The sequence below is a fragment of the Physeter macrocephalus genome, chromosome 18 (genome assembly GCF_002837175.3).
Source record: "Physeter macrocephalus isolate SW-GA chromosome 18, ASM283717v5, whole genome shotgun sequence".
Taxonomy (NCBI): Eukaryota; Metazoa; Chordata; class Mammalia; order Artiodactyla; family Physeteridae; genus Physeter; species Physeter macrocephalus.
This window is the reverse complement of record NC_041231.1, coordinates 100,858,758-100,881,116: the sequence shown is the minus strand read 5'-3', so window position 1 is coordinate 100,881,116 and position 22,359 is coordinate 100,858,758. Positions and strand designations below refer to the sequence as shown.

The window sequence follows — 22,359 nt, the reverse complement described above, 5'->3', positions numbered from 1 at the left end:
TCCGTATCTCGTGAAAATCTCAAACCCAATTAGGGCTTTGCTTTTATTCACGTTTGACTGTGCACCTAACCTGGGGGAGGTGGTGAAACGGAAATAAATGAGATTTCTTTCTGGAACCTGACCAAGGATAACTATATACCGTTCGTCCTCAAGTAATGTCTTTACTCCCCTCGAGTAAAGGCTCCTCCTCCCTCCCCAGGATGTGCCACAACGTTGGCCAATTTGCCCCCAGAGCTCGACAAGCCATAACGGAGCTGCAAGGAAAGGTGTGCAAGACGAGATTATGGGGCCAGCGCGGGAACGAGGGAATCGGACTCCTCTGATAACGGTGAACCCTAAATGTCACCCCTCCTTGCCCCGCTACAGAGCATATGAGCGAGAAAAGTTCATTTCTCGGCTTCCTGCACAACAAGGAGACCTAACTCCTGTCCCGCTATCACAGACCACGACAGACAGCGGTCCACAGTAAACAACTGCAGGGCAACACCGACCCTCCTTTACGCCTTCCGCCCACGCCGGAGGCTGCCCCGCCCCTTCCGTAGACGTCCCGGAAACGAGGGGCTTCCGCAGAGGATGTCCCGCCCACTCTCCTCAGAAGCGCCTAGATCAAGGCTCCCTAGAATATGCCTGCTAGTCCCCAGGTTTTGTTTTGTTTGTTTTTTTCTCCTTGAAATGAGAATCTCGTCATGGGGCGTCCTTCCTTATTCCCATCTTGGAAATTCCGCGTGATCTTCTAGCCCTGAAATCCCTCCCACGGATGCAGGCGCGTAAAAGGCAGCCCCGCGGTCTTGACGTAAACTTGAGCGCCGACGCAGGAAGGACCCCTTCCTCCCCCTTGCATCCGCTTTCGTCACTACCGGTCTGCGCTGAGCCTGGCTCGGGGAGGAGACGCGTGCGCTGCTGCATGGAGCTGGTAGCTGGATGCTACGAGCAGGTCCTTTTTGGGTTCGCTGTACACTTGGAGCCCAAGGCGAGCGGCGACCATGAGGTGAGAGCCCGCGCGCTGAGGGGCCGCCGCGGGTGGGGCGGGCACCGTCGGGTCTGGTCCTCACACGGGCCGAGGTAAACAGCGCAGCAAGGGAGCGCACCGTCTCATTTTTTAGGGGTTCGGTCACGAAGCTCAGGAGACTTAAAATACACGTTAGCCTTTTTTTTTTTTTTTTTTTTTGGTGGTACGCGGGCCTTTCACTGTTGTGGTCTCTCCCGTTGCGGAGCACAGGCTCCGGACGCGCAGGCTCAGCCGCCATGGCTCACGGGCCCAGCCGCTCCGCGGCACGTGGGATCTTCCCGGACCGGGGCACGAACCCGTGTCCCCTGCATCGGCAGGCGGACTCTCAACCACTGCGCCACCAGGGAAGCCCCACGTTAGCTTTTTAAAACACGGAGAAGGCATTTCATACGACGAGACAATGTCTGTTTTTCGTAGTAAATATTCCGACTACTGTGCACGAAGGAAGCTGGCGTTTCTGTAAACGGGCCAGTGGGCCGTAGATTATGAATCCAAGTTGACAGCCCGTGAGGTGTTCAGGATTTAATGAAAGAACAGTTCGTTCTTTCATTGAATTTATGTTCCGGTGTTTTACAAAATATTTGAGCTAAATTTGGAAAAATCCCTCACAGATAAAGTGACACCAGTTCATTATTGGGTCCTTACGGTGAGGCCAGTACTTCCAGTGAAGGTGCAAAGAAGCCAAAGGCATGGATCCTTCACTGGAGATCTTCCTGACATAAGGAGGAGAGGATGAGGGAGGCAAACACGTGCCGAAAAATTACAACAAAATGTAAGAATTTTACTGGGTGTGTGCGTTAAAAGGTTAAGTAAATTAGCAGTAGTTAGGCAGATACGACATAACCAGGACTAGAAGCAAGATCTCTTAATCTTTAGTCCTGTGCTGTTTTTTTTCCCTAAGCAGTCCTAGGTATTTCCCAGAAATCTATTTCATTGAGTACTTGTTTATGAAGAAGTCAAAGTGTCAGTCTTGAATTAACTAGAGAATTGGAAGTATATGACTTGACTGATTGTTTTTGTTTATTTTGTTTTCTACTCTGGTGGTTAACCTGCCTTTGGATGAAAGGTATGTGTTTTGAATACTCAAAAATGATGCTACTGATTGTGTTCTTTCCGTAATCATGTTGCGTTCCACGTTCCAGACCCAGAGTAGTCCTCACAGCACCCCTCTGAGGCAGATACAGTTATTCCCATTTTACAGATGAGGAACCAGAAGTTGAGATAGGTTAAGCGACTTGTTCAAGGCCACAGAGCTAATAAGTGGCAGACCTTGGACTCAAATTCCCAGGTGTCTCTGATACTTGAAGCGCTTAACCATTACCTAGTACTGCTTCTAAACCTAGTCAGGCAATATTCCAGATAACCAGCCTGCCTTCTGTAATATGCACAAACAAAGGTTATTCTTTGATTTGTGGCCATAGCAGCACCTCAGGAATGTTGTACCTTTACTCAAAAGAGGCCCCCTGGGCTGATTGACGGAAGGACTATCCTGCTGTTGTTTTTAGGAATTAATTTGCAATAACACAACTTAAGTGTGTTCAAACAAGTTTGGTGGTTTTTTTTTTTCTTTGTTGGTTTATTCGTTTTGCTAATACTTCTTGGTGCATCTTCCTTAATTTGTGGGGTGTGTGTGTGTGTGTGTATTCAGCCGTCATCCTTCGCACTCAACCAATTACATTTATCCAATCCAAAAGTTGCATGGCAGCAAGCATAGAGTTCTCAAGACCTCATCATTGGTCATTCTCTAGGGTTTATGTTGGTATTAATGCAAATCCTGTTCATTTTTCTTTATAGGCGTTGTTATATTGATACTTACCTTTGTGACATCATATTGTGTCTTGTCTGTCCTTCCCACAGGAATGGCAACTCCCTTAGGATAAGGACTTTTGTTTCTTTTGTTCACTGCTCCGTATCAACTGCCTAAAATGGTGCCAAGCACATAGTAGTCATTCAGTATTTGAGTGAATAAATTAAAATCAAGATTTGGACATTTGAGTGAATGAATGGTATGGGAGTGTCACATCTAAGTAAATACATTAAGGAGTTAAGGATTTGGATGGGACCTTAAAGTTCCTGTAGCCCAGTCTTCATAGTTGTTTTGATACTCAGCGATGCCTTCCCATCTCCTGCTTTACCTTCCTTATTCAATTCTCAGATTGTTTATGTGAATCTGCCTTTCATTGCATAGTCTTTTCTCCATTTGTAGGATCCATTGAGAGTTTTCATAGATCGTGAAACCACTTATCTCCTTGTAGAGAACTACGATACGATCGTGGCGTGGCACTGACTGTGCGTATTGCTCTTTAGCAGAAATGGACTCCTGCGGCCGACTTCACGCACCACGCCCACACTGCCTCCGTGTCAGCAGTGGCCGTCAGCAGCCGTTTTGTGGTCACTGGGAGCAAAGATGAAACCATCCACATTTATGACATGAAAAAGAAGATAGACCACGGGGCTCTAGTGCATCACAACGGTAATAACCTTGTATTCTTCAGGACAGTAATGTTGAGGTATTATTACTTTACGGTTTGACTTCTGGTGAACAATTCATCAGGGGTCCGATACGTAGCAGAATTTGTGCTAGGAAATACGGAAATGGAAAAAATGTGGTTCTTTGTCCTTAAGTTATTCACAGTCTGTACTGGGATAGAAGGGAGGCACTGGCAAGGAGGAGGAAGCGAGTTTTCATTGAAAACTTCCTTGAAATGACACCTGCATAATTTTATAAGAACAGTATCGGTTGTTGGCTGGGTGAACCTTGCAAGGTGGAGAAAAGGACATTCCAGGCAGAGCAGGCAGCGCGAGGAGCTCAGGAGGCCGCGTCACGTGACGCGCTGACTTTATTGAGGGGCATCAGGCACCCAGTGGCGTGCCGGGAAGGTATGGTCGTATTGTCGGTTCGCAGAAGAGAAGGCCTAGGCTCGGAGATGTTACGTGACTCGCCCAGAGTCACAAAACACTGGAACTGGAGCTTGAACCCAGGTCTAGAGCCCGTTGTTTTTTTTTTTTCTTTTTAAATATTTATTTATTTATTTATTTTATTTTTTGGCTGCGTCGTGTCTTAGTTGCAGCACACGGGACCTTTCATTGCGGCACGTGGGCCCTTTCATTGCGGCACGTGGGCTTCTGTCTAGTTGTGCGCAGGCGCCGGGGTGCATGGGCTCTGTAGTTGCGGCCCGCGGGCTCTCTAGTTGTGGCTTGCCTGCTCAGTAGTTGCGGCGTGTGACCTTAGTTACCCTGTGGCACGTGTGATCTTAGTTCCCCGACCAGGGATCAAACTTGCGTCCCCTGCATTGGAAGGCGGATTCTTACCCACTGGACCACCAGGGAAGTCCATAGAGCCTGCATTTTTAACCACTGATGTGTCTGGGGAGCTGTAAGGAGCTCGGTATTATGAGAAGATTGAAATGGAGGTGGGAGTGGCTGGAGAAGTAGTTGGGGCCAGATCTCGGAGGCCCTTGAGTGGAGGAGGTTGGGGGTTGAATGGGAAGGAGGCAGCAGCGCTGAGGAGAGTTCTCGTGGTTTGGATATTGGGAGAGGTGCCAGGGACAAGTGAAGGACTGACGAGGGCCTGCCTGACTGAAGTTGGAGGCTGTGGATGGACTAGCATCTGTTTGCAATAAGCTATAGGCATTTCTGGAGAGAGAGGAAGGTTACTTGATGTGTGCAAGAGAAGGATCGATTTACAAGGGAATTGAGGGTTTCGGAGAAAGAGTAGGTTGTCAGCCTAGAGAAGATAGGGTGTCAAGGGTCTGCAGATCTCCAGAGTAAAAAAAGCAGGTGGGTTGTGAGTGGAAGAAGGGCGGGGACGATGTGAGGCTGTGGTCAGAGGGTAGAGTTAATGTGGAGAAGCTCTCGGTGGTAACAGTGTCCGGGCTGTAGGTGTGAGGGACGAAGTACAGAGGAGGCAAAGGTTACCGGCGTCGAGGAGGTCGGGGGGCTGATCCGCAAGCCACGGTTGTGTTTTCCACGCCGATGGTGCGGTTGACCGGGGTAATGGGAGGACCAAGGGACAGAAAGACTGAAACAGGGAATTTTTTTCCCCAGTATTGACCATCATGTGCTATTGTCACTGCATTTTCCCAGGGGACAGAGAAGGAGGGGTTTCACGTGTTCTAGAAGGAAAAGGGAAAGGAAGAAAGAACTTAAGGTAGTACAATCACTTAAATACATACTTAACTTGAGGAAACTCAGCCAAGCAAGTTAGTTTCCTGCAACGAAAGGCAGATAAAGACAGGTACCCTTTTTCTTACACTAGCTTTCGTATATTCCAGAAGTCCCACCAAGCTCTGGTTTCTAGCAGTAAATTTAGAGTCATCACCGTCCTTCTTATGTTAGATGGTCCTTAGCCACTTTGACACGTGTCTCGCTTTTCAGCAGAAGCCCGGCTCCGAGTGATTTCAACATACATTCCTTTTCCTCTCTGTCTCCTAATTCCAGTCCATACAAGGAAGCCTTCTCTCTCCCTTAGGCTTGGAGGAAATAAGTTAAACCAGTCTAGTCTGTCTAAACCCATTGGTACAGGTGTTCAACAAGAAGGGACTTAGAAAGAGTTTGGATAGGAGATGAATGAAATAGGGTTCCTGACTTCCTTCATTCCTGGTACAAATCCTGTGTTTCTAACAGTTGGTAATAGATAAGCTCTTTTCCAGAGAAGAAATGGAGTCATGGAAAGAAGGAGTGGAAGATGTGGGAAAGCAAAATTCCCAAAATGAGAAGTAGGGAAGGAGGAAAACATGGGCAAAGTGGCTGAAGTCTCCCACTTTGAGAAGAGAGTCCATAAGCCCACATATTATTAGTGCTTTTTGGGGGTGCAGAATTATTCCTCACAGGTCTTTGGCTCTTTCAATATAAAGGGCAGTGTGAAGGATTGACCAGGAGGTGTGCAGATGGACAGTAATGACCCAGGGGTTCACACTTATTCTGAGGAGGACAAAATAGCAAATATTTAGGCCTTGCGACTGTACAGTCTCTGTTACAGCTACTCACTTTGGCCGTGCCAAAGCATCCGTAGACATTTTGTAACTGAGTGAGCATGGCTGTATTCAGGTAAAACTGCATTTACAAAACCAGGCTACCAGCCAGATCTGGCCGGCAGGCAGTGGTTTGCCGACTCCTCAACTCTAGGGCAGTTAAGCTGGGTGACACAAACTTCAAAGGATAAGGAATCTTACTTGAGGACTGATTTGGGAGATTGAGTACTGGGTTCTTCCATCACCTCACCTCGCTCCAGCCTTTTAATATGTGAGGAGCGCTGTAGGGGAAATTCATGGGCGATCCAGGCTTCAGTTTGAGTGGAAGGGAGTGCAATGTTTTGTAAAGAAGTTGAAAAGATGTAGGAAGATTTGTTAACCATGGAAGGAGAATACAGAAGACATAATTAGAGAGTGTAATATTTTATGAAATTGTAATAAATTCTTATGACAGTGAATAAGAACTGTGCAGAAGTCAAATCAAAAATAGCTCTGGGGCTTCCCTGGTGGCGCCGTGGTTGAGAGTCCGCCTGCCGGTGCGGGGGACGCGGGTTCGTGCCCAGGTCCGGGAAGGTTCCACATGCCGCGGAGCAGCTGGGCCCGTGAGCCATGGCCGCTGAGCCTGCGCGTCCGGAGCCTGTGCTCCGCAGCGGGAGAGGCCACAACAGTGAGAGGCCTGCGTACCGCAAAAAAAAAAAAAAAAAAAAAAAAAAAGCAAAGCTCTGAAGGCATAGTAACTGCAGTATGGATGGTTGGGTAGCTAATTCACTGTTTGGAAAGGAGAAGTCATGGCTTTACATCTTGGTTTGTTCCCCAGAGTAGCTGGTTAGTTTGTTTGACTTCTGCTCAAACTATCCAGCCAGCCATCTCCAGAATTTATGATTATGGGGATGTAAAGCAAGAAAGTGAACTGATTCGTTCAAACCTGTATGTACAACTAGAGAAACTCTTTGCTGAAAATATTTCCATAGGCTTGAACTGTATGATCTTAGATGAAAAACAAATTAATTTCTTCACCCGAGACTTTAAGGCATATTTCAGTAATATTAAGATATTGGATGTTTCTTACTGCAGCATAGCCTTCAAACCAGAAGTGGAGTTTGCATTCAAAATGAATGTGAATTCTGCCTGTCTTGATTTTTCCACAGGCACAATAACTTGCCTGAAATTCCACGGCAACAGGCACTTAATCAGCGGGGCAGAGGACGGCCTCATTTGTGTCTGGGATGCAAAGAAATGGGAGTGCCTGAAGTCGATGAAAGCTCACAGGTGAGTCCAGACTTCGCCGTCGGTGGTCTCCAGGTGCCAGTCGAGTTGGGGGCTAACTGTCAGTTTCCTTTTAGAGGACATGTGACCTTTCTTTCCATTCACCCGTCTGGCAAGTTGGCCCTGTCTGTGGGTACAGATAAGACATTAAGGTAAGTCATTAAGGCCCAAGAGCACCTTTACTAAGCTGTGGTCTTTGTTCTCCAAGTATAACAAGAACCCACCCCTGGGACATCTTTTACTATAGTAATTAGATTCTGTTTCTGTATTGTCTCACATTGTCAGCCATTTGATGTTATTTTGACAAAAGGGAGAGGTTGAAAGCTAGTGAACCTTTTCATATTGGAAAAAACCTGACAAGCTCTATATTCAAACATGCAAGTTATATTGCAGTCGTAAGCTGTGAAGTAGAGGGTGATCCTAAAAAGAGTTTTAGGAGGTGAAACCTTTTGAAAATACAGTGGACTCAGCATACATAGGAAAGGGCTGTGGGAGCAGTGAGTTTTAATCTTGCTTGATAATATTTCACATGGCACTGTAAGAAAGAAGGCAGTTCTTCTGAATAGCCAAGTAGTTAGTACATTTTCATTTGAGTCTTCCTTAAACTTACCTTTATACCTGGTCAGAGTTGGGGATCATGCCGTAAATGAGCTTCCTGTTTTGTAGAACATGGAATCTTGTGGAAGGAAGATCAGCATTCATAAAAAACATAAAACAAAGTGAGTATTTTTGTTTGAAATGTATTTGAAAATTTGATGGGACATGAATGTATATACACACACATTCTTGTGTGCGTGTACAGACACATTTATTTCTGTGCATGGTGGTGGTTCCCTCTGAGAGCAAATGCTTTAGGTTAATTTCTTTTCCCACTTTAGATTGGGATTCTTGGCATGGCTCTGCCACTTTCCAGCTGTATGACCTTAATGAGTCTTTGAACCAGTTCATTGTCTACAATTTAACTCACAAAATACGTGTTATAAGTTTGTTGTGAAGATTGAATGGGATAATGGATGTGAAAATGAACAGTGTAGGGCTTCCCTGGTGGCGCAGCGGTTGGGAGTCCGCCTGCCGATGCAGGGGACGCGGGTTCGTGCCTCGGTCCGGGAGGATCCCACATGCTGCGGAGCGGCTGGGCCCGTGAGCCATGGCCGCTGAGCCTGCGCGTCCAGAGCCTGTGCTCTGCAACAGGAGAGGCCGCAATAGTGAGAGGCCTGCGTACCACCAAAAAAAAAAAAAAAAAAAAACAAACAGTGTAAATATTTGCTATTTTTATTATGACCCTGATCAATTTCTTTTTTTATTCATGAAATACAACAGCTTTGTGCTTTTAACTTACAGATGCTCACATAGTGGAATGGTCCCCAAGAGGAGAGAAATATGTAGTTGTCATACTGAACAAAATAGATGTCTATCAGCTTGACACTGCGTCTGTCAGTGGCACCGTCACAAATGAAAAGAGAGTATCTTCTGTTAGGTTTCTTTCAGTAAGTGATCGGAAATCAGCGATGGGAGTTTTGGCATGTGTGGTGACGGTTGGAATTGTTGGTGACGTTCTGGATAGTATTGTTTTTTTCCTCTCCTAGGAATCTCTCCTTGCAGTGGCTGGAGATGAAGAGTTTGTAAGGTTTTTTGACTGTGATTCACTAGTGTGCCTCTCTCAATTTAAAGCTCACGAAAACAGGTATTTTTTTCACTATCTCTGTGTGCATGTACGTGTAGAGTCTCTTATAAACGCAATAGCTTCATAAAGCAGGGTATATATGTTTTTTATGAAGGACTGTAGACGTAGTCACATATCTACATATATATGATTTCTGGAACCTAAGAGGATAGTGGGAATGTTGTTGTCTTGGCCTGAGTGATACAAAAGTGGTGAAGTTGTCATCAGGACGAGTCACTTGCACAAGATATTTACTTTCCCAATCATTTCATTAGACTTGAGGCCTGAAATCCTCAATCCATACTTGAACAGGGAAAAACAATTAAACAATCTTGAGCTCTGCCCCTGACCACTCCTGTCCTTTTACTTTATTCTCCTTGTCCACTTCTAGCGCCTTTCTACACTATTTGTTTTTCCTGCAGGAGAAATAAATGACATATTGACCTCTGTCTTGTGCCAGTTTGTTACCTCTTCCTCACTTTATCTCGGGGGGTGAATGTGAGTCTCAGAGTAAACGGTTAAGTAACTGGACCAGGATTACCCCCGTGAGGTATTGGAGCTGGGCGCCAGCCCAGGTCTGTCTGGCTCTGCCTCGGCTGTTTCCACTGTAATTTTGAAAAAGTCGATTATGGATGGTTATACTTTAATGTGTTTTATTTGCATGTTCTTTTATGTTTCAGACAACTCTTAGTTTTTATTTTCTAAGTAATAGTTCAGCTTTAAGAAATCTCTGTTAGTAAATACTCAGAATACTGCAGTCATTAGACAGGCCCTAGTTTTCCCCTGTATTGGGAAATGAACATATTCTTCAAGGCCATATAGCACTTATGAAATTTGGCCATTCATTCATTTAACAAGTATTCACTGAGCATCCATAATGAAATACTGCAACAGGAGCTTGCACTCTCCTGGCTTTTATCTTGTAGTGGGGCAACAGAGAGATGATAAACAAGTAAGCAGGTAATTGTAACAGGAAGGAAATGGGTATTATGATTTGGGAATAACACGGGTAACTTACTTAGATAGGTTGATCAGGGAAGGGGGAGTGAGACCTTAGGGCTAAAGGAGCTGTTTCTAAAAAGAGGAGAGAGCTGTAGGCACAGTGGCCCTGAGGGAGGAAAGAACTTGGTGTATTTTAGGAACAGCTAGAAGACTCATGTGACTGGGTCAGAGTGAGCCAGATGGTGCATATGGCCTTGCAATTCATGGTGAGGAGTCTGAATTTTATACTAAGTGCCTTTGTAGATACTGGTTTATCTGTGTCCCGCCACTTCCTCCCTCTCCCGTGTTATTTTAAAGCAGATCCAAGCTTTGTAGAATTTTAAGACTGGGAGTAACATGGTTTGATTTTAAAAAAATTGTTAGGGGGCAAAAATGGAAGCGAGGCCGATTAGTTTACTCCGTAGTCCAGAAGGAAAATGATAGTAGCTTAGACTGTGGGTGGTGGCACTGAGGATAAGAAAAACGGATGCAGAGGAGGAGGCCTCGGGTCATCTCTGTTGTCTTTTCTCTTGGTACTGACCTTGTAGTTTCCTGAGGTGAGGGGCTTTAAGTATCTTTATTGCCTTTATGATAATCTGATTATTTATAGTTATCTGTCACCATTTTTTCAACTTTTTCTTAAGGTATCATTGACAGTCAATTTTATCTTGGAATTTAGACCCTGAAAATGACTCACCAACTCATGGGAGCGTGAAGCATGTTAAATTTTAGGCACTGTTCATTGAGCAGTTTGGAAACACTGGAAGCATTGAAAAGTCAAGAGACTGTGCATAGAAGCTTTCTAGCAGTATCATACAATCTGGAAGAGAGGGTCTTTTATGGTGTTACTATTTCTATCCTAGGGTAAAAGACATGTTCACTTTTGAAACTCCAGAGCATCATATTATTGTTACAGCATCGAGTGATGGTTTCATCAAAATGTGGAAGCTCAAAGAGGACAAGGTCAGTGTCTCAGCACAATGTAAATACACTGAATGCGAGTCTTACTGTCAATATTATTTTGAGTTAAGTGAGGTGGAATTTTTTTTAAGGGTCATAAGGCATAGATCTTTAAACTTTAAAAATCTCTTCCAGGCATGATTGACATTCATGGTTTTAGAGTTAGGGTTCCGTAGCACTGCCTCAGGAGTTGGTATTGGCGAGTCTGAGCTGGCAGGATTCCAGAACTCGTGCTCTTTAAATCAGAGAAGCACTACTTTCTTCTCTTTTGTATATTGATGTTCTCTGTAAGATTTTGTCAAATAAAAATAGTGCCATTACTAAGGAAAAAAAAATGGGAATTTTTGATCAGTTGTAGAACTTACAATAGTTTTGAAACATATAATTGGAAATTTAAATTTCCTTTGGTAGTCTCCCTCGTACAGATTTTTGGTTTATTATTCTTCATTCTCTTATAAACACATTCTGTGAATGTGGTTTGTTTAGTACCTACTTTGTGCATGGTTCTTTGTTAAACCCAGAAATGACCACGATAAAATGGTCGCTTTCCTTAGTGGAGCACTTCTTAGAAATTGGCTCTTGTGAAGGACTTAGTCAAACCAATCATGAATCAAGGTAATAAATTTCTTCTAGACAGTATAGTTTATACTCAAAATACAGTGTAAGTTTTAAATTAAGGTAACTTGTTTATGGAAAAATGAAAGTAATTATTTAAAATCCCTCTGTGTTAGTTATCACGAATTTCCCTTCCTGTTTTAGGGGGTTCTCCCGTCTTTGCTGTGTGAAGTAAACACTAATGCCAGGCTGACGTGTGTTGCAGTGTGGCTGGACAGAGTGACAGACACGAAGGAAAGCCTGCTTCCAGCTGTAGAACCGCCTCCTGGTAAATGAAATTGTTTACAGAAACTAAATAATCTGCTATCTCTTTAAATCGTTAAAGTGGTGGAGATCCAGATGACTTCACTTTATTGTCGGCTTGTGTTTATTTCAAAGGGAAAAACAGTCTTTAAATGCACTGTCTCTTGTATTTTAGTAAGTAAACAAGAACAGTCCAAAAGGAATAAAAAGGAATCGGGCTGTGAAGTCCAGGAGGAAGAAAGGCAGCTAAAACCTGACATGAAGAAATGCGGTTTAACTGGTGACAGTAATAAGCCAACAAAAGGAAGCAGCCTGCTGTCAACCAAGAAGAGGAAAACAGTCGAAATGTTAGAAAAAAAGAAGAGAAAAAAGAAGAAAATATGAATGATGCAGTGAATCCCAGATTGCTCCTAAGAGAAAACCTTTTTCAAATGTACTTTTTTTTTTTTTCTGAGTAAAAGCTAAGAATTTCTTCTTCTGAAGAAAATGTACAGCTTAAAAATCACTTTCAGGATTTTGTTTTTTTAAACAGTGGTAAAACTTTTTTTTTTTTTTTTTTTTGTGGTATGCGGGCCTCCCTCTGCTGTGGCCTCTCCCGTTGCGGAGGACAGGCTCCGGACGCGCAGGCCCAGCGGCCATGGCTCACGGGCCCAGCCGCTCCGCGGCATGTGGGATCCTCCCGGACCGGGGCGCGAACCCGGTTCCCCTGCATCGGCGGGCGGACGCGCAACCACTGCGCCACCAGGGAAGCCCGGTAAAACTTTTTGATAGGCAGTATTTTATTAATTATATATCATGGCAATATATAGTATGTTAATGTGTAATATAATTTTTACTGTTGTGTAAGGCAAATAAAGATCTTTCACAAAATATCATACCTTAAAATAATGTAAAATCTTGAACACATTTCTTTACCGGAAGTAGATAAAGGAATTGTTTTTCATATTTTTCTCCTAAGTGAGGGAAGAATGAAAAACCTGCATTTGGCTTTTTCACGTGGTTCTAGTAATTTTAATGCGGATTTTGTTCATTTTGGTAACAAAAGATATAAAAAGATTTTCATACCAGGAAGTATGTTAAGACAAGCTTAAAAATTAGATATATAAAATAAAATATGTATGTGTAAAGCATATGCTTAAGTTTAGGGCTACATACATAAGAAGGTTAAGGAGAGGCTTCCAAACTTCATGAAACCTTTCTGTTTCCAAGCAGTGGTTTGTTTACAAGGTAACTTAAGGACAGGAAAATGACATTTCCTTTTCTTATTTTCCCATCTGTTGCAGGGCATCCAAAATGCTCACTTAGCTAATCTTCTGACAAAGGTGGTCTTAAAACTAGCCGTTGATGATAATCTTTTTTTACCTAGAAAATTGAAGCGTTTTCCTTAACGGATTACTGGATGTTTTGAAGAGACACAGTAGTAGAGGAGTCATAGGTCTGACTTAGCTGGGAAGATGTTAAATCCCTGAGGCCACCAGGGGACTCCCTCCTGATTCGGCAAAATGAGGATCTTAACACTTGGACACTAAAGTGCCGCTCACTTCATGAGAGGAAGTCATCTAGGAAACGAACCAGACCAGGTGTCTGACGTTTCCATCCACCTCTTTGTTATCTTTCTTCAGGCCTGTAAACAACGATGAATATAGGTTTGGTTATTTTGTTTTTGAGACTTTACTTTTTTATAGCTGTTTTGGGTTTATAACAGTATTGAGAGAAGGGACAGATTTGCCACTCTGTTCATCTCTCCCCATCACCACCACTGATGATCACTGAGCTTTTTATCATCTCCGAAGTTCTGCCTTTCCCACAGTATCTTATAAGAATCATACAGTATTGTAGCCTTTTCAGATTGGCTTCTTCCACTTACATGCATTTAAGCTTTCCTGTGTGTCTTTTCATGGCTTGATAGTTCATTTCGTTTTAGTAATAAATAATACTCCATTGGATGTACCACAGTTTACCATTCACTTCTGGAGGACATCTTGGTTGCGTCCAAGTTTTGGCAGTTACATACATAATTGCTATAAATCGTGATTCGAGCATTTTATTTTGGTCTGAGCGCTTGTCTGCTCAGTGACCTCTGGCAGAGCTTGCCTGGTAGTGCACTTGGAGGCCATTTCTTTTCCTCCTAGGAATGTATAGTCTTTATAATCTCAGCCATCTCTGTGCTGGATTGTCTACTTTGATATTAATGTATGAGCAGCTCCTTATCGCAAATTGACCCCTCAGTATTTTGAAATCCCTGAAGGCCACCTCTATCTCCACTCTCCCATTTGTTTATTCACTGGGCCTGCGTTGAACAACGCTCACCACGTGCCCGGCACTATCCTAGATTCTAGGGGCCGAAAAGGAAAGAAAAAAAAAAGATCCCTACACAAAGGACAAAAGCTTTGGTAAGAAATGTATTACAGCCTGTGGTGGCTGGTGGCAGCTGGACTTCAGTAAGAGATGAGACTGAGTTTTGAACAAGGGGAAAAGCATTTCTGGCGGAGGGAACGGGATGCTGCCTCGGTTAAGAAAGACGCAGCTGCCAGAAACAGAAAGCAACTGGCTATCCCGAACTTCAGCAGAAGGCACGGGGATGGGTTTACGACACGGACACAGGTGTCTGACAAGCCGGGGCAGGGAGAGAACCAGGCCTCAGAAAGAGGCAGGGCGCAGTCCGGGCAATCTCCCTCCTGTCTGGCTGCCGGCTGTTCTCTCTCTGAAGAGCTGCTGCTGGCTTCTCACCACAGGTCCTCGGCCTTTCAACGCATGCTTGTGGAGCCACGCTGTGCCCGGCAACGCGCCCATCCTCACTCTCGGGAACTTGCATGCTAGAGGGGAGGTGATTGCAATTCGTCAGTTATATACCACTTAGGAGCTAAGTGCCGTGGAGAAAAATGAGCTACGGAAGGAAATGCAGATGGTTGCAGTCTTAGGTGATCCTGGAAGGCCTCACTGAGAAGGTGACATTCGAATAAAGACTTAAAGGAGGTGAGGGAGTGATCGAGAGATTATCTGGGAAGAGGGTTCCGGGCAGATGAAACGGCTGCACGTGCAAGGAGGCTGGAGGATCATCGGCAAAGGGGAAAGAGGAAAAGGAGCTGAGGCCCGGGAGGGGGGCGTGCAGGGCTCTGCAGGAGGTAAGGGAGCCACTGGAGGGTTTGGAGCTGAGGAATGATGTAGTCCAATTTGTAACAGGATTGTCCTGGTCACGGTACTGAGAACAGACTAAAGGAGTTAGGCAGCCCTACCCTTTACTGTGTGACGTTATACCAGCTAGAGAACCCCTGTCTGCCTCAATTGCCTTCATGTATAAAAGCAGAAGAAAGTAATAGTCTTTACTGCATAGGGTTGCTGGGAAGATTCAATGAGTTCATCGATGTCAAGCACTTCAGTGTCCTGCGTGTAATAAGCACACTGTATGCTTTGCTCATATTATTATGGCTCTAATATATGAGGTCCTAGAAGCACGTGGCAGATAGGGTAGGTTGAAAACAATAGGCAGTTTTTTTCATAATCTCACATCAATTTCTTGGAGAAGATTCTATTGGATGGATGATGTCCATCTTAAAGCAAAGCTATAAAATATTCCCAAAGACCTAGTCACTAGTATTACGGATACTCAGTAGACATTGACTTGCGACACTGCAACTGGCATTTGATTTTGACCATTTTCGCTTGAGGTCTGTTTAAGTGTAGATCCAACACACACAAGGCTCCAAAAATGATAAAATAATGCTCAGAGTGAAGCGCTTCTCCTTCCCCATGAGCTCTTCTGTTGTGGCAGATGGTCTTTATTGCTCTGGTTATGGGTGGGTGTACATGTGTGTCTAGCAGACAACCCTGACTTGAGGAGGCCTCTGTGAAAAACAAAACCAAAAAAAAACAGAAAACAAACTAACAGAAAAACATCCCATTGATAGGTCCCAGTGGCCAGAGACTAAGAACTTAGTCCCTCACACAATCTGCATCACGCCCCATGACACACCGGTGGTTCAGTGTTCCAGTACTATTCAGTGGGCTCCTAGTTAAGAGCTGAGCTATCTCCTAAAATATGCTAATGTCAACTAGAAACATGACTAAACACAAATCCTTGTGTGGAACCAATTGAAACAGCAGAAACCGGTTCCTTTCATTTATATTTTATGATGGACTGCACACGAAACTATGCGTTATGGTAGAGTTAAGGGTGAAGGACAGAGCTTATTTCAAATAACAGCTCTGCCAAGGGCTAGGACTATAGTTAACTAATTCTCTGTGGTTCAATTTCTTCAAGTCTAAAACGCAGGGGGAGGATCATGGTGGGCTTAACTAAGGTTTGATGCTTGCATCTGCATAGAGAGAAATGAATCCCTAAATCATCCCAGCTGGTTAAGGCAAGTCCTGTCATTGTGTTTTTTTTAAAAAATAAATTTTATTTATTTATTTTGGCTGCGTTGGGTCATCATTGCTGCGTGTGGGCTTTCTCTAGTTGCCGCGAGCAGGGGCTGCCCTTCGTTGCGGTGCACAGGCTTCTCATTGCGGTGGCTTCTCTTGTTGCGGAGCACAGGCTCTAGGCGCGCGGGCTTCAGTAGTTGTGGCACGCAGGCTCAGCAGTTGTGGCTCGCGGGCTCTAGAGCACAGGCTTAGTAGTTGTGGCGCACAGGCCCTGTTGCTCCGCGGCATGTGGGATCCTCCCAGATCAGGACTTGAACCCGTGTCCCCTGCACTAGCAGGCGGATTCCCAACCACGGCGCCACCAGGGAAGCCCCTGTCATTGTTTTTTCGGGAGAGTCTTCCATTAAGTTGTTGAGGGTCTGGCCTAAGTGGAATTGCTCAGAGTTCTTAGTCATTATCACCTTCGGCTGGTTAGAATCAGATGTGATAAACACAGACTTCACTTTTGATATCTGAAGAGTAGGAGTTGCTGCAAGTGGAAGGTCTTCTTTCAGAGTATGTATGCTGCCAACAAAAAATTGTCACTCGCCATCAGCCTCTACAAGGGTTAGGTCCCTAGCCACTGCACTCGCTGACCTTCCCCACACCCTGAAAGGAGTTCTGGCTGGAGATCAGGAATGAGGCACCCCGTGCTCGGGGAAAAACTGGCAGAACAGGCGTTCAGAGAGTTAGATATTTTCAGGGGAAGGTTTTATGAGCCCAATTTCTTGCGTCTTACCTGCTCCTCGTGACTAGCACCAATCTTCTGTCAAAATGTGTGCTTGAGGGCACCCAACCCCCTTTACCAAAAGCACATATACTGACTCACCCCCCAGCCGCCACCTCTTCGGAGCAGTTCTTCAGAGCTACCTGAGAGGCTGTCTCCGGGGCTATAGTCCTCATTTTGCCCCCAATAAAACTTAGCTCACACTGTCTCCCTGTGCATTTTTTTTTCAGTTGCCAATGCACTGCAATATGTTTTTTCACTCAAGATTGTATATATAAGATCTATTCTTGTTGATACTTGTAGGGGACGAAAGAGAGAGAGATGCCAGCCGTGACACCCACCCAAATTTTGGTGTTACAGCAACTGAGTGAATGGTGGTGCAGGAAACGCAGGGAAGAGAAGCAGATATGGAGTGGGAGTGGAGGTAACGTGTGGCCACGGGGGCATCGCAGAGGTACTTGCAAATGTAACTCACCCACTGTCCCCTTTTAAGATGCTTTTCAAGTAGCCTCACTCTCTGAAACAAACAGGGAAGTGAGCCACACTGTCTAGCCTGTCTAGTGGCCACCCTATCTTCTGCAGATAGAAAGTAGTCCCTTCCCATGGTAGCAAATAACGTGATCGGGCTAGAGTGACAGTCCTCCCCGATGGCCTGCATCTGGTTGACACCTGGTAATAGGGCCCTCTGTTGATGCAGTCCTTCAAAATCCAGCCTCGGACGCCCTTCACCCCCATCGGTGGCAGCCCCCCCCGCCCTCATCGCAGACCTGGCCCATCTCGCAAAGGCCTCTTGCAAAACTAGACTCCAACCCTGGGCTTCCGGCTTTAGGCCAGGCTGGCTTGGATCTGGGACGAGTGCTGCACGGCCGGCACCGCGCCCAGCTCCCCGGATACACGGAGTGCTCTGCTACTCCCTGACCCGGGGACAAAGAGCACGCGCCGGCCTATCCGGCGCAAGCCCCGCCCCATGCCCCGCCCCCGGGACGCAGGGAGCGCAGCGACCCTGGCCTCTAGCCCCGCCCCGTGCCTAGCCCCGACCCCGGACGCAGAGAAAGCGCCGCGACATTTCCGGCAGGACTGCGAGTCCCCGCTCGTCGGCGAGTGCGGACCTTCGGGAAGGAGGTTCGTGTACTTTGGAATTATTATTACCATTATTTTACACTTGTTTTTTAAAAACTTAATTAATTTATTTATTTTTTGGCAGTGTTGGGTCTTCGTTTCTGTGCGAGGGCTTTCTCTAGTTGCGGCAAGCCGGGGCCACTCTTCATCGTGGTGCGCGGGCCTCCCGTTGCGGAGCACAGGCTCCAGACGCGCGGGCTCAGTAGTTGTGACTCACGGGCCTAGTTGCTCCGCGGCATGGGGGATCTTCCCAGACCAGGGCTCGAACCCGTTTTCCCTGCATTGGCAGGCAGATTCTCAACCACTGCGCCACCAGGGAAGCCCTTTTACACCTGTTTTGACTTTTAGAAATGAGTTGAGAGGCTTTGCTGCCGCCTGCTCTTCGTCCTCCGGATCCAGGCGGCAGCTTTAGGCTGCGTGGTAGGTGCTTGTGTAGTCCCTCGTTTCCTGCTTTCCTAAAGTGGGTTGTGAATCCTGCGGAGACCCTGAGATCCTGAGGCAGGTGCTTACCGAGGTAGCGTCGAGGTCATTAGTTTCCTGGAGATTTTATTGGGCCATCTCCTTAAAAATCTCGGTGACTCAATGTTACGTCGAATTAATGACGGTGTACAATTTCAAGCCCCCGCCACTTATAGACAATAATTTAAACAGAAGAGGTTATGTATTTTCAAGCTTAGCCTCGTTGGATACCAGATGCATTTCTTTAAGAAATTAGGAGTTACACCCTGCTTTGCCAAGGGTGTAGTGTTCTACGTAATTATGACTTGGGCTTTGTATATTTCATCCTTCCTCCTCGCCCCCCGTCTAACAATAACTGAGTGATGCAAAGTTAAATAACCGTCTGAAAGTTTTACAGATGTTGAGTATTGAAATCAATTCTTTGGGCAGGGGTGAAAAGCAGCACCCTTTCCCCCCAGAAAGGGCAACTAAAATACTTGAATTAAGGGCACAGGAGGTGGGTTTACTTTCCAGTTTAGTTATAGTTTGGTTAGGTGATGAGATTAGCTCATTAACTGTACAGAGCTGGTCAGTGAAGTGTCCTGTGGGCCTATGTTATATTAGAGTTTAGGTTATTACTAGAACGGTTGGTATCTGTTCAGCAATTACTTTGTGCAAAGCCCCTTTACATATTATCCCATTTAATGCCCATAGTAGCCCTAGGAAGTTTGTACCATTGCTATTCTCAGCGTAGGTACAGTGAAGGAAACTGAGGCTTAGAGACGTTGGGTAGCTTGCCCATTCTTAGCTCCCAAGGGCTGGAGCTGGAACTTGGACCCACTGCTTCCTGGCTGCTTGCGAGCCATGCTGTTAACTACCTCTGATCCAGCCTCTCCTCCGCAGGTGCAGGCCTGGTGTGATCTTCCATTTGGACAGAGTGAAAGAGCACAATGCAGAAGGACTCTGGCCCACTGTAAGTGCCCAGTGAAATGGGGGTGGAATAGTCAGGAGCTTTTCAAAACCAGAGTTTCTTTCATCATCTGAAAAGGGCGATGAGCCAAGGCTGCTGGACAGCTTGGGCTATGGGGGGATGGACGTGTGGGCCTGGGACTTGTGTTCGAGTCCTAGCTCTGCCGCTGACTCTAGGCAAGTCGTCTAACCTCTCTGGGATTTATTTGCGTTTATACAGTGATAGGATTGTTCTGGAATGATGACCTTTTTGATCCCATTCTGTGGTTCCATGCTGTTTTTTTTGTTTTTTTTAAACACGGTTGGCACCGATTTCTTACTGTTGCGTTTTCAGAGTGCCTTTACATTGGATCGGCTTTGGCTATGCAGCACTGGTTGCTTCCGGCGGGATCATTGGCTATGCAAGAGCAGGTACGGTTTGTAGTTATTTAACCTCTTAAAATCTCGTTCCCGGTGAGGAGCGAGTCCCCGGGGTCCTCAAAGCACGCAGTCTTACTGGAGTCAGGTTTGCTTTAGGCCCTCTCGCTGGAGTGCGGGCTTATTATCAGTCCTGTGGCTCCTCCTGCACTTGCCTTGGGGTTATCTGGCTGAGCTAAACCAGGCTTCTTGTCCAGTCACTTGTTTTTGACTCTTTAGATAAAGATACCGGTTAGGGATGGTAGTAGATTGTTATTATCATCACGTGCCATACATCAGCCTTGACCCCAGAGGGCTATCTCTGCTCTTCAAGTAGGAGGAAACCTCTAGTCTTCGCAGAAGCAGTTTTGAAGTCTCCGCATTAAATCAGGCACAGGTGTGTCAGTGAACGTGCTTGTTTCCATCCCCCTCCTTGCCTGCATCGCCCCCCCCGCCGCCATCACACACACCAGAATTCTTGCTCTCCAGATCATTTTTTTTTTTTACTCACTGACCCTCTTTCCCTTTCCTTTGGGGATGAGCCCAAGGTCCTGCCCATGGAGAGTTCCAGTCCTTGCAGGGTTAATCAGGCCTGGCTCGGAGCCCTTCCTTTCTCCCTGGGGGGAAGTGTCCTGCCTGTTAGAGGAGAGAGGACCCATGTGGTACGACCCTGACCTCTCTGGTAAAATAGCAGACTCCCCCAAACATTTTCCTGGTTGAGAATGCCTTGGTCCTGAGCCGCGTTGAGAGACGTTCTCTTTGCCGTTTTCCTCTGTAGGGGAGGGCGGTGTGGTGGACTCTGCCGGTGAGATGAGTGTCTGCCATTGCAGTGCAGCTGTGTGTTTGCTTCCCTCCAGGCAGTGTCCCGTCCCTGGCTGCCGGGCTCCTCTTCGGTGGATTAGCAGGCCTCGGTGCCTATCAGCTGTCTCAGGATCCAAGGAACATTTGGGTTTTCTTAGGTATGTCAGTTTCAGTGTCTCCCTGCTGCATCCCTGGGTCGGTGGGATGTGACAGGTTCTTCACATTACGACAGTGTTACTGCTTCTGCCAAGTCCTAGGGAAGTTTCGAAATGGGGGTGGGGGGGCGTCTTGTGCTGGTTTCTACTTATCTTTTATGTACAGCATATGGAAAGGTTTTCACAGCTCATGAATGTCGATTTCCCGGGTGACGTAAGTGTTAAACTTGTGTAAGGCGAGCATGGGTCTCTCAACCGTGTGACTGCCCGCTGAAGACCGTCTGCTTGAGCGTCACTAAAGGACCGTGTGTCTGGGTTAGGTTTGCATCGGTATTGCATTTTTCCCATTTGAAACTCATTTGTTAGCCCTTTAGATGTAAACTAAGTGTGCAAGATGTAGGCCCTGCCTTCAGGGAGGCTTTACCTTCACTGGGGACATAACGTGGCGGGGCTGCTGCAGTGTCCTGTGAGTGGCGCAGACGGGGAGGGGCGCGGGGAGGGGAGGATTACTTATCAGGGTGGCTTTGGTGCCTTTTTCCTGAGCTCCACCCTGTGTCAGACACCCTGCTGGGTGTGTGGGCCCCTCGCTGTCCCCACAAACCCACAGGATGAGAAAACACGCAGTTCTGGCCCTCCCAGGGAGCAGGCGTGTCACAGCGCTTGGCCCGAGTCGGCCTGGGCCGGGAAGGAGCAAGCGCCCAGCTCTCAGCTTTGCTCGGCGGCTCTCTCTCGCAGCCCCGGAGTTACTCTCAGGCCCCTTTGTCCCCTTTCTGACCCCGCTCCTGCACTCCAGCGAACAACCTCACCATCTTCTTGAAGAAAAGACAGCAGCCGTCCCGTGGAGACTCCCTCAAGCCATCGGCCTCTAAGCCTTCCCCTGTCCTGTTTCTCGTCTCCAAGGCTGGTCCCTCCACCAGGCTTTGGGTCTCTCCTGCTTCACCACCTCCGGAGCTTCACACCGTCAGTGCTGCCAGCTCTTCCTCGTATCCTGCCTCTCATGGATGCTCCGGTGTGCTCATCTCTCACCCATTTAAAAAAAAAAAAAAAAAGGACCTCTCGTGACCCCGCTGCTTTCTTCGGTTGCTGCCCTTCTGCTTCCTCTTCAGGAACTTCTCTGAAAAAAAATCCATTACACTCCCATCTTCACTTCCTCCCCTCACATTCTCAACCCACTTCGGCCTCCTCCACTTCTGTCCCCTTAGTCCACGGGAATAGCTCTCCCTGAGGCTGCCAGGAACCTGTATGTTTCAAAATTCAGCATACACTTTTTGGTCCTCATTTTATTTGGCCTTTTAGCTGTTCTCAGCACAGTACACCAATCCATTTTCCGTTCTCTTGTTTTTCCTTTTTGTTTTCTGATTCCCTTTTGTCTGTTTTGTCGACCTGTCTTCCATTTCAACCATTAGATATTAAGGTTCTTAAAACCTGGCTCTTTTAATCTTCTTTATACTCTCTCACTTGGCAATATGGTTGAAGCCCAGGTCTTAAATTACCCCCGATACACAAATGACTCACAAATTTCTCTCTTCTCCAAGCTTTTTTTTTTTTTTTTTTTTTTTTTTGCGGTACGCGGGCCTCTCACTGTTGTGGCCTCTCCCGTTGCCGGAGCACAGGCTCCGGACGCGCAGGCTCAGCGGCTACGG

The 22,359-nt window shown here is 46.2% G+C and overlaps 2 protein-coding genes across 5 annotated transcripts in view; both read left to right on the top strand.

Annotated features, from left to right (window-relative positions):
- Nucleotides 1-574: 574 nt before the first annotated feature.
- On the top strand, nt 575-12,256 carry PAK1IP1 (PAK1 interacting protein 1). Of its 4 annotated transcripts, none has more exons than XM_007100202.3 (10): nt 575-988; nt 3,317-3,482; nt 7,131-7,251; nt 7,326-7,400; nt 7,915-7,967; nt 8,590-8,735; nt 8,835-8,932; nt 10,756-10,855; nt 11,612-11,735; nt 11,886-12,256. In XM_007100202.3, the coding sequence occupies exons 1-10, from the start codon at nt 758-760 to the stop codon at nt 12,092-12,094; spliced, it is 1,323 nt and encodes a 440-aa protein (XP_007100264.2). In that variant the 5' UTR covers nt 575-757; the 3' UTR covers nt 12,095-12,256. The 4 variants fall into 4 exon arrangements, with proteins under 4 accessions (XP_007100264.2, XP_007100265.2, XP_028335020.1 ...); XM_007100203.4 differs by having other exon boundaries at nt 845-988; nt 3,320-3,482; XM_028479219.2 differs by lacking the exon at nt 575-988 and adding an exon at nt 1,425-1,781.
- A 5,612-nt stretch (nt 12,257-17,868) lies between these two features.
- Nucleotides 17,869-22,359, top strand: part of LOC102979350 (transmembrane protein 14C) — a 7,371-nt gene continuing 2,880 nt past the window's right edge. The window contains exons 1-4 of the mRNA XM_007100201.4: nt 17,869-17,960; nt 19,299-19,368; nt 19,699-19,775; nt 20,618-20,719. Coding sequence (XP_007100263.1) covers nt 19,346-19,368; nt 19,699-19,775; nt 20,618-20,719 — 202 coding nt within the window. The 5' untranslated portion in view covers nt 17,869-17,960; nt 19,299-19,345. The remainder of the gene's footprint in view (nt 17,961-19,298; nt 19,369-19,698; nt 19,776-20,617; nt 20,720-22,359) is intronic.

What these genes read in the sequence shown, in the direction of transcription:
- PAK1IP1 (XM_007100202.3), top strand. Translation starts at nt 758, where the DNA reads ATGCAGGCGCGTAAAAGGCAGCCCCGCGGTCTTGACGTAAACTTGAGC. An exon ending in CTTCTGTTAGGTTTCTTTCA is followed by an intron (nt 8,736 to 8,834) that starts GTAAGTGATCGG and finishes TTCCTCTCCTAG; the next exon opens with GAATCTCTCCTTGCAGTGGC. An exon ending in AGCTGTAGAACCGCCTCCTG is followed by an intron (nt 11,736 to 11,885) that starts GTAAATGAAATT and finishes CTTGTATTTTAG; the next exon opens with TAAGTAAACAAGAACAGTCC.